This window comes from Zonotrichia leucophrys, chromosome 2 (assembly GCF_028769735.1).
Source record: "Zonotrichia leucophrys gambelii isolate GWCS_2022_RI chromosome 2, RI_Zleu_2.0, whole genome shotgun sequence".
In the NCBI taxonomy this organism is placed as follows: Eukaryota; Metazoa; Chordata; class Aves; order Passeriformes; family Passerellidae; genus Zonotrichia; species Zonotrichia leucophrys.
This window is the reverse complement of record NC_088171.1, coordinates 31,274,037-31,287,920: the sequence shown is the minus strand read 5'-3', so window position 1 is coordinate 31,287,920 and position 13,884 is coordinate 31,274,037. Positions and strand designations below refer to the sequence as shown.

At 37.9% G+C, this 13,884-nt stretch overlaps 1 protein-coding gene and 1 long non-coding RNA gene across 14 annotated transcripts in view; one reads left to right on the top strand and one right to left on the bottom strand.

The window, feature by feature from the left end:
- Positions 1–2,268, top strand: part of LOC135443792 (uncharacterized) — a 30,380-nt gene extending 28,112 nt beyond the window's left edge. Inside the window, exon 4 of the long non-coding RNA XR_010439113.1 lies at positions 102–2,268. This is a non-coding gene — a long non-coding RNA (uncharacterized LOC135443792). The remainder of the gene's footprint in view (positions 1–101) is intronic.
- Positions 1–13,884, bottom strand: part of HDAC9 (histone deacetylase 9) — a 455,649-nt gene that overhangs the window by 178,729 nt on the left and 263,036 nt on the right. For 12 of the 13 annotated variants that reach the window (XM_064704437.1, XM_064704440.1, XM_064704439.1 and 9 more), the window contains one exon: positions 7,876–8,145. In XM_064704437.1, coding sequence (XP_064560507.1) covers positions 7,876–8,145 — 270 coding nt within the window. Of the gene's footprint in view, positions 1–6,635; positions 8,146–13,884 lie in introns of those variants that run through there. The other variant, XM_064704442.1, reaches the window with a different exon arrangement.

The following is a 13,884-nucleotide window of genomic DNA, read 5'->3' as shown; positions in this document are numbered from 1 at the left end:
TAAGATAGATAACCAAACACTCACTTGTATCACTGACCAGCTAGGTTTCACAGTATCCTTTCAAACTCACTTGTCCTTTCAAACTCACTTGTTGCCTCTAGGATTGGGTTCTGATGACCAAAATTCTGAAGGAAACTGTGTTGTGGAACTGTTTCTCAGTTGTGACCACCTGCATCTCACCTTTACAACAGCAGCTTCACCATGCTGTGCTCCTGTGGGTCTGACATCCCACCAGGCGGAGCCCACTGCATTCCATGCCAACTGATTTCACAGCCTGACAGCATTTTGAAAGCCACTAAACGAAGAACTTGAAAACTGATGGACTTTGCTATATATATATATATATATATATGTGTGTGTGTGTATAATGCTATCTAACTTGAAGGCAGTCAATAGACTTGAGAAAATGAGCAGCCTGCCTGGTTAGTGCATTATCCATCAACACAGGTAAGGAACAGTCTCCTGCTCATTCTCAGTCTCTTGCTGTGGGAATAGATCTTGCTCCTGTTCCTTTTTTCTTGCTGGTCCCGAGCTGCCTGTGCTGTGTTCTGAGCCTGCCTGAGAAGGGATTGTTATGAAAAAAAATTGTTCACACAGCACAAAGGGCAATGCTGTGCATATTTTAACTGAATAGTTAGCATCCTTAGTGAGACCCAATTACCTGCAGAAAGGGCCAAATCAGGACTGTGGATGTCAGGTGTCCCTGGACTGAACCTGGGCTGATAGCACCTGTATTGAGCACTCCCATTTTCATGTCTGTCAGAAATGGTAGGAGATTTAAAGCTCTCTGTATAAAGCCAGTAGATTCAGAAAACTGAAATATATGCAGAAACTTATGGGAAACTATGACAAAAGACCTCTACAAATTTAGATAAATGGTGAAAGCCAAGAAGTTTTAGAAAGCAAGGAAGATGCCAAGAGATGTGCTGTTGGATTTGGGTGCCTTTGATACCTTAAGACAAGGTGTCAAAGTGGCTGAGAAATGAGGGAAACCAGTCACCACCTGTCCCTGTGTGAAGTCATGTAGTTGAGTGATGGAATTATGGTCTCTGATGTGTAGTAACTCTTCAGCTTCTATTTTCAGTAGAGCAAGATCTAGGAGAACAAGCCTTAGAAGAAGCTGGTCTCAATAGGTGTCCCTCTGTGCACAGCAGGAGAGAATTTCCCAACAGTGCTTCTGTCCTGTGCTCCTTCTGGGTCTGTTCAGTAACAAAGACCTGCTTTAAAAATCTGCAGGCTGCCACCTAAAAACTATCATGCTGTTCTTATTGATGGGAGCGAAAGGAAAAGACCAAGGAAGGAGTATGAGACTGAATCCTCCATGCTCTACTGGCTGCTTTACAGAGAACCTAAGCAAGGCCTTCTCAAGCCCTTGACGTTGCTTCATTGCTGCAATCTCATAGCTGGAACTTTCACAAGCCCCTTTGCTGAGGAAACACAGGCAGGAGGAACAGAAAGACCTCCTTGGTCTCCTGGGGATCCAAGGGTCACAGGCCAGAACATGACAGGAGACAGATTATGCACTGCTGCTTTCTGCATCAGAGCACCTATGTCTCCAAGGCATTTGGGCTGAGCTGCACTTCCAGGACATTTAACAACATAGTTTTATGAAGATGTAGCCAGCAATATACTGAGGAGTGCATTAACTCACTCTCATATTTTAAAGGAAGGAGAAAAATGAAAACTCATGCATGTGTACATATGAATGTCTAACAGTGAGAAAGACATCCCGAGGTCAAACAGAATTCTTTCCAAAATGAGCATTTAAAGAAGCAACTTTCCAAGAACACATAATCCTCTTCCATGACAATATTAATGAAACTCTGTGCTGTAGGATACAGGAAATGATAAATTGCCCAAAGGTTTGAAATTAATGTCATCTAACTGTCAAAATATGCAGTGATAATTACTGGGATATGGACTTGGACGCTTTTGATTCACGCTAGTTATGTAGCCTTGAATAAGGAATTTTGCCTAGTGTTGCCCCAGTGGTCTCCTGACATTCTGCTTTCTCTGACAAATGAGAGAAATAAGAAAAATATCAAGGTGCTATATCCTAAGTATTTGAAAGAGGAAAAGAAGCATAAAATCTTGGCTCTAAAAGTAAAAATAAAGCAGTGTCAACATTAGTCCATGAAGGTATCAACAAAATTAAATCATTTTAATACACTCTAATGATACATATTCAGGCAGGCAATTCAGTTAATTAGTTTTATGATAAAATAAGTGTTATTGCCTTCTGTAACTGAAAGTTTATATTACTAGACAAAAAATATTGGCAATTATTAATGTTAATAGATTTGAGGCTTCAGAAAAGGAACCATTTTCTCATCTAACTGGGGATGGAAAAGCATAGTTACTTGGGAAAGAATAATTGTAATTATTCACATTATTATGCACTTTCACATAGAATTAGCATACAAAAAAGATTTATTTTTCCTGTAACACAGTTTTTAAAGACCACAGTTAGAAAATTGATAGAAATGAACACGCCTTTAAGAATAAGGCTGAGAAGAAGCAGGCTAAATATTAAGAGGCTTCCCTGCATGTAGAGAAATGAAAAATTTTTGCAAAATAAATCCAGCTACACAGCTCTCCACCTCCTTGCTCCATCTACACCATGCATGATGGTAGAAATCATAGAGTCAGCTTGTGTTGTGTAGGAGTTATGCTGGGACTGTGCACTCACAGACTTGAGCAAGGGCAGGAAGGTGCAAGGTTAATGTCTCTTACTGGCTGCAAGTTAAAGCAAACAGCCAAGGCAGCCTACAAAAAAAGAGATGAACTGGGCTAAGACTGCAGTGGCGATCTAATTTAGGAGGGAGGAGAGGGGAGGGCAGGTTTATTTTTAAGTCTGACTTTGTTCAAAACTTACATTTCAATTTATCCTGCCCTTCCCAGCACTTTTCAAGGGCAAAAATGCTGTAACCATCCTGGAAGGATCAAGTGTACAGAGGGATAGTTTTAACATCATATCCTCCAAACCATCTCCCTCGTATTTCAAGGCTACGCACCATTAACAATCAACAGTTACTTCAAGCTACGGAAAATAAAGTCAAACAAATGCAGCAAAGACTCCATGATCACATTCAAAACATCTCATTCAGTTAATTAAGGCAGTGGATCACTTACAAGTATCTGGTCTGTCAAAAGAATTCTAGTGACTAAGGCCCCTATTATCACAGCAAATCACATTGCTGAATGATTTCAAGTTACTAAGGGGACTCCTTTTGACCCTCAGCTGCTGCCTAAGTAATCCTTGGGTGGCTGAAACATGTGTGTGTCCACAGGTAGCCAGAGAAGTTGTCCTGCACAGCCTAGATGAGCTATGGGGCCACAATCAAACCAAGCAGGAGTGTGACACAAGCTCAGCAAATGGGGACCAGGAACTGGGACATGCCTTAAGGATGCACCTTCCCAGTCAGTGTGTGTGTGTCTGTGTGTGTGTTTGTGTGAGTGAGAGCACAGCTGAAGAACCCAGATTTTCTGCTGGCTAGGCAGTTTCAGCTAATCCTATTTTTAACCTTTAAATCTTAATCTAAATTAACATGAATTAGAGGAGCGAAAAAAAAAAAAAAAAAGCAAATGGAAAGCACAAAGCCTATCAGATAGAGCAGTAAAATTACACAAAAATAACTTGTATTATTCCTCTAGCCCAGAGAAGATAACTTCATCCAGGATGCTCTTCTTCTGTTTGCCTAACCAGTAATTCAGCAGATGGTGTTCTAAACTATATTCTTCCACCGAGAAATGAGGTACAGAAGCTCCATTGCCACCCAGATGATGGGAACTGCATAAGGAAACCAGAAACTAAACAAATAAATGAAAATCAAACAAACATTTCTTAAGTGGATAAGTAGGACATGCTGCTAGTAGGACAGAATACAGTAAGGAAATTAACTTGGCTTAGCTAATTTTGGCTGCAAATTGCAAAGTGTTCATAAGGGGGAGAAATAAGTAAACAATTTTAGATTGCTGCTTAAGACTAATGTTAATAGATTTTTACCTCAGAATTCCAGTGAAGATAAAAACAGGGTATAGTCGGCTTAAGTAACATGGAGTAAGTCTTAGTGATCTTGATGATAATGAAGATGGAATGAAGATAGTGCACAAATGAGCGGTGGTAGTGTCTGAAGTGCTCGTGCTTTGCTGAGGCATTCAGCTTTTAATCCTATTTTGTTAATACCAGAAGATGACAAAAAAGCGAAAGTTACAGTATCTATAGTCCAGTAATGTGTGTCTGAGTATATAAGTATTAGGATGGATTTTCCTTCATTTATTAGCAATTACTTCTAAATTGTCCCCTATCAGCTACACTGACATTTGGACAATGGGACAGAATAAACACAATACAGTTAAAAAAAAAAAAAGAGATGCACATCATTCTGGGAAGAAAAGATATGTGAATTCTATTTTATTATTATTATTTTCTTCATTAAGGGTGCTTTGATGCATAGTAAATAATTCAGCAAAAAATCTAGGTGCAGTCTCCAACACAGGAATGTTGTAAATTAAGAAATTTATGGTTGGTCTTCTAATTCTAATGCAGGTATTTAAACAAAAGGGCACTAAATGAAATCCCTGTTATGAAAGCATGATTTACTTAAAGACATATGATTCTAAATACACTATAAACAATAAGGCAAGAAGTACAATGTTACACTGTTAATGCTTATTTTAAGATTTCCTCGGCTAAAACTTGATCTTTTATCTATTTTTGGGGGTTGTATTACTGATGAAACATTACGCTGCTGCTTTAGCAGTGAAAATAACTGAATTTGATTAACAGAACTATTTGTTCTTACACACTTATGTTGTTGAAACATAGATTTTATTTTAGTTAAAATCATGCCAGAATCAAAGCTGCATAGAGCATTTGGAAATGAAATGAACAGTTATAAGAACTACAATGCAATAGTTTTCTAAACTCTTTTGGTAGCAATAATTAATGTCCTGTAGCAACAGGGATTGTTATGCAGTACGAGCTCTCTCTCTGTAAAGCCTAAGCAAAGTTCAGGAAATGTCACAAAGTTATGTAATATTTTCATGGAAGTTCTCTACACTGGGACTTCACTGTCTCATGCAGTTGCCTTAAAGTCTGCCATGGTCATGGATTCCCTCTCTCCCAGCTTATTTACAGGTGGACTTCAGTTTTGCAAAGGTCTTGATGAATACCTGAGTGGTCAGTACAAGCACATTTTCGATTAGGGGTCCAGGCAGGTTTTAGAAATGTTATGTAAATTATTACAGCTCATCTGAATTTTGGATAATTAGAAGCTGAGAAATGGGGATCCACTTTTACCTGTCCTGTATGGGATGATCACGTTTGAGACAGATGCTGTGATGGGAAAATGAGCATGCACCAATACTGTTCCACATTCACTAAAACTTATAATGGCTGATGTAGAATAAAACAAGAGACCAAAAAGAAAGACTTTGTGTAATTATTGTAAGAATAGTGTAATAAAACACCTTGCTCCTGAAAATTTAAATTGTTTTGACAAAGCATAGCAAACATATTTGATTGTACAAAGTAAAAACACCATTAATTTACCAAATTTACACAAAGTCAAATATCTGGAAGGGGATCTTTTAAAAAAAAACTTTATTTGAGAAAGGAAAATACTTGTATCAGAAGGCAAAAAAAGGGAACATACAAACAGAATATATTTACAACACAAAACGAGACCACCTCTAAGGGTGTAAATTATAATAAATACAGTAGATTTAAAATGTAAGAGACAATAATCAATTAGAAATGTGGTTGTTTAAACCCAGTTTTCCTTTTCACTGGTTCCAGGTAGTTTTTCTTATTTTAATTTTATCCAAATTTGAAAGATTATGAAATTAAAGTACACTAATGTATTGGGGTTTCTCACCTGAATGATGTTATAAAAATATCTTTTGTCTTCTGTGAATACACGTCTTTCAAGTGATATTGTACAAAACTCTTCTCAATTGCAAATTTCTCCCCAAATGTATTTTAAAAGATGCACTATCCCTTTTTGATGAAGCTGAAGTCAGATTTCAAAGAAAATTAAAAATATACAAATGGAAAACACATATAATTTCACTTTTATAGCCTTCACTTTTTGAATGTAAATGTAATTTTTTTATCCAGGATGGAGAAAGATTTCTCGTTAAATATGAAGCCCACATAAAAATCACCTGTGCTTTTCTCAATTAAATATTTTTCTATTTATTGAGGACTTTTACGTTAAGAGCAACTATGTAGAAGTTTGTTCCAAGATCTTCTAGGAAAAAGGATAATGTATCTTTAGCAGTTGCAACATTTTAGAAGAGACTGAATAGTATTAGAACATAATGTAAACAACACATGCTAATAACATATTTTAGAGCAATTTCTACATTTGGCAAAACAACTATCTCTTTTGAAACTGGATACTGCACTTTAAAATACCTCAGCTTTAGAAATATAAATATTTTTAATAGAAAAAAAACCTGACAAGGAGTCCAGGTCAGTTTGGGATTATCCATATTAAAGGGGATCTTAATACAATGAATCTTTAACTAGCTTAACAAAAGTAAACCTATAAAACAAGGTAAACATATCAAAAGGGAATATGAAGGAAATGTTTCACTGGAAAGCTTCCTTAACAATTTCCCTACTCGCTTTGTTATTTTCTTTGACAATAAATCAATTCATAGAGTGCCTTTAAAAACAGAGGGAGCGCTGCCCCGTCCCCCCTGCCCCGCATTCCTCAGCACATGAATCACTTGGGCTTCCTGTTTCCATAAGGCATTTCCTGCCCCCCCCTCCCAAAATCACTTTTCTGCAGGAGAACAGCAGGGACCTGACAAAGTATGGACTTAAATAAACAGGGCTTTGCACTGCACCCAGCCCTGCTCTGCTGACTCTGAGGGATGGATGGGGATGCAGCTCGCGGGCTGCACACACGACTGCGCCTTTCAACTCCGCCTGGAGCTCCCCGACAAGCTGAACCTGCCTTTTGTCAAGGTGGCATTTTATGCACAGCTGTTATTTTAGGATTTGTCCATGAGACTCCGTTGTAAAGGTCATGAGATATTGTACAATTAGTATTCTTTTTAAAACAACAAACAAGTGATTGGATATCAGATGATAACGATAACAGTTCTGTGCTTGCCGTGCAATGTCCTAATGACTGACTGGAACCACCTAATGCTGCATTTTGCTTCTCACCAGTACTTGCCTCTGCTGCATTTAAGGAAGCCTCTGTGGACATTATCATCAAATAAGACAGAATGAAAAATTAACCAAGCAGTGCAAAAAAGAAAACAATGCAATTTTAAAACAGTGCCTTGCCTCTTTATATCCACCTTGTACTTTTTTCTAAATTAACTTTATACACCAGCCTGAGACCACCAAGATAGCAGTCAGTACCTGTCTACCGGGGAAAAGAATACCCTAACATTAACAGTGTTCAAGACTATAGTATGATACAATATATACAGACAGCTGAAAGCAGAAGTCAGAGGATTCAAAATCAGAAGAATGTTTCATCAATCAGGTCTGGAAACTAATTCCATCGATTGCTGATCTCAACAGGCTAGGTGATACGAGTTGTCTTTCACTAGGACTAAGCGATGTAATTCTGGGCTAATACAATGTCTATCAGCTATTACTCAAAGATTTATGTAGCATAATTGATTGCAACAGATATTTTCTCAATTAGTGGCCATAAGAATGAGCTTCACTATGTCTTCAAGTGTACATACAACACTTCTGCATTTGTTAAATTCTTCGAGCAGTAAATCAGGATTTGCTAGCTCAGTGAATCAAAACACAACTGCTTATCAAAGTCTAGAAAATGCATGTGCTGTTCAGATAATAACCTTAATTACAAATCCTGGAGCTAAATCTTTGCCTATTACCTGTTGCATAAAAGCAGCTTGCTCCCCAGATTCCATTTGCTGGGTTTGAACATCCTCATCACTGTCCAGTGGCTCCTCTTTGACTTTCACAGCCCCCACCTGCTGTCCTATTGTGTCATCCACACCAGCACTGCTGCTCTCAGCCCTAACGCTGGCGCTGCTGGCGGGAGCTCGCTCTTCCTGCATCGAGTGATCTCCATGGAGCTCTTCTTCAGCTTCCTCCAGGTGACTGCCAGGCTGCTTCAGCTGCTCAATGGACTTAGAGAGCATCTGGAAAGAGAAGCGGGGAACAAGCACTGACTCTTTTCACTGATGCCAAACACAAAGCAGTACTAGATCTGCACAGGTGAAATTAAAGTTTCCACAGCAAACCCATGTAGCCGTGCACCATCAAAAGATTGATGTATCCAGAAAAAAGAACAAAAGTCCCTAAGCAAAAGGCCACTTTTTATTCTGCAGCAGAAAATACCATGTTTATAGATAATGAAAAACATGACATTGAAAAACATCTGTTACACTGTTACAGCTGGTAAACTAGAGAAATTAGTCTTAGTCTTTCTTCAAACAAGAATGCAGAAATACCATCTTACAGTTAATTACCCACAACACAAAATAATAAAGGCATACTAAGATATAAGCAAGCTAGTAGTCTGGTTAATATTTTGTTATAGGCAAATTAGAGAATTTTCACACAATCATCTCTATCAATTAAAGTGTGAAGGCACTGAAAGCCGACAAAGGACAAGTGGCAAACAGCTGGTGTGAGGCCCCTGTTCTTTGGCACAAGGATACTACAAGCACGTCTGCCCATGACTGGAAGGACTGCAGCTTTTGTGGTGCACTGCACAGGTATCCTAGTCCCAGCAATGATGAGATAACACAGCTCTCAAGGAACTCCAGCTCCAGCCCATTAACTGCTATTTTAAAGCTCTGCAGAAGTGCCGGATGCCTGAGTGCTGCAATCATGTGCAGTTTGTGTTTTGCTGTTTAAGATGAAGCCAATGCATTCCAAAATTCTCCACATGCAGTCCAAAAACCTAAACTGAAAAAAAATCCCACTTTGTTGAAAGAGCCAGAAATCAGACACGTGAGTAAGAAGTTGCAGGGTTCAGTGAGTAATTTTAATTTATTCAACTGGCCCACTCAATTTCAAGTAAATACTGTTTTGTATCATCTAAATCAAATGTCTTGAGAGGGAAAAAACACCTTTTATCTTTACTCTTACATACTTTCCTCTTCCCATCTGTCTCCCCCCAACCATCAATCATGTCTTTCAGACTGAGTTTTAGTTAGTGTTATATACTCAATTACTGAGTATATTAATGGCTGCAGGATGCCTGGTCCTGTCACAAACCATGGACCATACAGTTTCATTCAGCTTGCTAGTGCATATAGAAAAATGCTGGGTTTTCATGTAAACTCTGTTCAAGAAGCTGCAGCTGGAATTAGGAAATCCAGCAAAGTCAACAAGGAGAGTTGAAAGATCAATTTATACAGTTCTGATTGATGCTCTGATGCATATGCCTCACATCAGTGGAGAAACAAATTCCTCAGAGGATGCCTGTCTAGCTATTGTCACAGCAAATCTTCATTTTTGAGGTGTAATGGGAGTTTAATGGCTTACTAAAAATAAACAAATAAAAAAATCCCTCTTCATTACTGGAGTAACTGGTAAATCACAATGTGAGTACCCTGGATGCTGCAGGTGGCATGCCCTCACTGCTTCAACTGATGTGAGGAGTCTCCTTTCGTTACGCAGCATCTGAAAAATTTCTCAGATCAAACCTACATATCTTTTCCAGTTGTTTTTCAGGGGATGACACTGACCAAGAAGGTACTAAATCTAGCTGCATGAAATCAGCTCAGGTACACTCCTTTCACTTATTATTATTATTATTATTATTATCATTGTTATGATTGTTAATTAGTTAGCCATTCGTGGGGAGCCTTCCCCACTCCTCAAGCAGGAAGAGAAACGCAGGTTAAGGCTGCATGGCTGGCTGCAAGTGAACAAATACAAGCTGAAACATCTGTGTGACAGATAATCATATAAACTACAGGAATCACTGAGGCTGATCCATCTGTAAACCATTCCCTGTGCCAGTTACTTGACACCAGGTGGGTTTTTCTGCAGGGGAAGCCAAGAGAAAATGAATGCATGCCCACAGCAAGGTTAAGACACATATTTAGCTCATTACTGCTCTTCCTTCTTTTATACTTTTTCACTTTTATGTCAGGCTCTTTCTTCTTTACCCTGCTGTATGGGTACAGCTCTGCTGCTGAGCTTTCTGAGGCAGCACATGATGGACTGCAGTACAGAATCTATATATGGATCACCTTCAGATACTTCTTGCATGCAATCAGTGAAGAGAACAAGCACACCTAAGGGGGACTGCAGAGACTTAGAATGGATTTTATGTACATTTCAATTTGCTGTGTTCCCGTTTTGGACCCTTCTCCCATGCTGTGGAACTCAGCAGGTGATCTGCTCCAGATTTCAGCAACAGGAGGAGATAAGCAAATTAATTTTTCTAAAACTCTGTAAAATTAAAAGTCTTTATATATTTACTCAATAGAGTTTAAAAAAGTGCATTTATATTACCTTCTTTACTACAAAATTTTATTAAAAACATCCTCCCCACTGTGATTTTAACTAAGCCTCAGGCAAGGGGCTATGAGGCATTACGGCATGTCTTCTCACATGATGGAGCATGATCAAATTGCTTGGATGGAATGGGGGGGACATGACCCAAAACCTGAAAATCCCTTCTACTTCTCAGCCTGCTAAGCCACAGCTGACTGCTTTCTCTGTATCACCATGATGCTTTCATGTTTGATGAAGTTTTATTTAAAGACAGATTGGCCCCATCCTATTCCAGTAGTTATACTAGTAGCACTACTGGACACTTCTAAGTCAGAAATATCTCACTTTAAATTATATCTCCTAGTGATACTACTGTATCTGGAAACATGTGAAGATAGCAGTTTAGTGTCAGTACTTCGATCTCCTCTATCTAAAGATGGGTTACATAGCAGAAAATGTTCTGAATGAAATGCTGCTCAGGTCTTTTCATTGCACAGCTGGATACTTCTGCTCACACTTAATGTTTAAACCTTTCACTCTAAACCCCCACTAACCCTTTTTCTTTCTGACTTTATCTGTAGCTACATGAAGGAATTTCTCCTATTTTTAATGCATCTCTTTTTATTTAGAAAAAGTAATTGCTTAATCTTATTTTTGTTATATTTAAAAATAATAACAAAACCATAGTTTATTTCCCTAATAAATTAAGGGTTGTACATGTTGGTTATATTTTACCAGTATACTTTACTGCTATCAACTATTCCAATTTAAGTGGTCACTAAAAAAAAGGTCTTCATGCTAATATAGCCTATATATTTTTTGCTTTTATCTTCAGGAAATTAAGCTATAAGGGATGTGCATGAGTCAAAGTAAATAGTATCAGCAGGAGAGGATGTACTTACAGATATCAATCCATTGTATAACTGCATGAGTCCAATCAAAGCAAAAGACATCAAACTTATCCTAACCTGCTTGGTTGTACAGAAAAATGGAAGACTAAATAATCTGGACACTGCAATAGACCATTTTATAGGTCCTTCAGCTGCAGGCCCTGCCATTTTCTCCTTTGAAGTTATATGCCCTTGTAAAATACAATGTTTTAAGTAAGACTTCTTTACAAAGAGACAAAATCATGAAGTCCTGCAGCAGCCAACCAATACATTTCCATCCTTGATTAATTGTTCTTTTTAAATTCATGACAGTCAAAACAACCTGGCACCTGCTTCCTGCTGTCACTGTTACTCATATAGGACCAATATTTCTAAGGGATTTATTTATCTTTCAAAATTATTCTTCTGCATTATGGCTTAAACATTAGCTCTCAATAAAGGAGAAAATGCTCTGGGCGTGGTCCAGCTCCAAACAGACAACAGCTCCTTTTAGTTTTTTCCCAAATAATCCCCTGCTGTTACCAATATCTGAAAGATTATCTGTCCCCTACAGGAGATGGTAGTCAGATTTGTAAGCTGCAGATTTGTAAGCTGCAAAGCCAGAACCTCAGTGTAATATGTTTAATGAAGCTAGATTGATTTACTACTGCTGAACCTGGTCTTCCACCTTCCATTAAACATCATTCAGAAAAATGAATGATTATTCTGGGATTAACTGTATCTTTTCCATTTTCCTACTGGTGATAAATAATAGTTCTATTTTTCCATCAACATAAATGTCTGTATTATTTTAAATTTTTTATTAAGAGATATTGGTAAACTGTGAACACCATCTAAGTACTAATGAATATTCACTTCCTATTTATTTTTTTACCTCACAGGCTCTCCTGGTCACCAATTCCCTATACAGAGATGCTTTAAACCAACCAACATCCTAGAATGAAAACTGAAATTCAGGTGTTTCTTATATAAACCTTAATATTATCCATATACCTCTCATACTTTAGAGCACATACCAACTACCCTATTATTCTACCCTTTACTTCTCCAACACAGAGAATTTTACAATGGAAAACAAATTGCCAAGATGCTATGAATACACAACTTAAGAACACAAATAGGGTTCCTGCACTGATCAAATAAAATCTTGGCCCCAGTGAAGACTTCAGCTTCAGTAGAGGCAGGACTTATTCATCACACGTGGCAAAAATAACTTCTAAAGACAGATGGCTTTGTTCATGTACTCTTCTTCACATTATGATTTCTGAGATTTTCTTGAACACACACTTCTGCTAGGGCTTTACATTTAAATTAGTTAAATCAAAATCCTAGTTTTTTTCCCTGTAAGTGGCTGGGTCAAAGCTTTCTAGGTACAGATATACACAATGATATCAGGATTTTAAATTTTTTTCATGGTAGTAGTGGTCTTTTGGTATCCAATTGCACTAGTTTTAACTGGGGGTTTTGGACTTTGGTCTCCCTTTATTGAGCAGAATGAAGATCTGCAATGGTGATCAAAGGGTGTTATGAGGAAATAAGCTGTCATTTGGACAGAAGTATATTAAAGCTGACAATGGCAAAGCTGGTCTTCCCTCAGACAAGCTGAGTTCAGGTTACTTCACATTCATTATTAATTCTGGGACAAGGGTTTTTACCTACTTTTGGAAGAGATGTCAACATTTGCAGAATGTTTTCAGAAGGTCAGTGTACTAGATCCCACAGGTATAAATGTCAGACTTCAGTGGAGACATATACCATTTCCCACATCAAAAGCCAGGCATCTGACAGCTGACCAGAAATAATCCATAGGGGATCTCCTCTTTTCTAGTAAGGACAGAGGCACACCTTTTGGCAACGATTTGCTTCTTTTCAGAATGTAAATGATCCAGGGGAATCCTTTACCTCTGACCTATGTTAGATTTTGCTTGTTATCACCCTCACAGCAGCACTGGCTTGCTGCAGAAGTGTATTTTTTCCTCACAAAAAAAAAAAAAAAGTGTTCTTTTTTTTTTTTTTTTTTTTTTAATACAAGATACATAAAAGAACAACGGAGTGAGGAAAAGGGGGTTCTTTTCCTCTTTTTGTTGTTGCACCTCTAAGTCAGCCAAAGAGATCAGTCCAAAACCAGATATCATGGAGTGCTGACACATGCCCTGGTATCTTATCTCAGGGCAAACACTCAAATTGTGGGTTCAGTTGAATACTAAAAACTTAAGTACTTGAAGACCTAAATATAAGAAATAAAATCATAATGGAAACATAAAACAAAAAAAGAAGACATTAATTTCCTTTAAGATCTTGGTCAACTAGCATTTCGCAGTCTTAGAAGTTTAAAATGGTCTTTTATTACCAAAACTTTTAGGGTCCTTGAGTATTCCTTATTAAATGAAACCTATGCATTTTCCGTGACTGAAGACGCAGGACTTATACCTCCATGCAGATTTCATTAAACAGCCCATGAATAGAAGAGTAAAGGACAGAACAAGAGAAAAAACCAAGTTCATGTGTTCACTTGACACATGCCCAAAATTATCC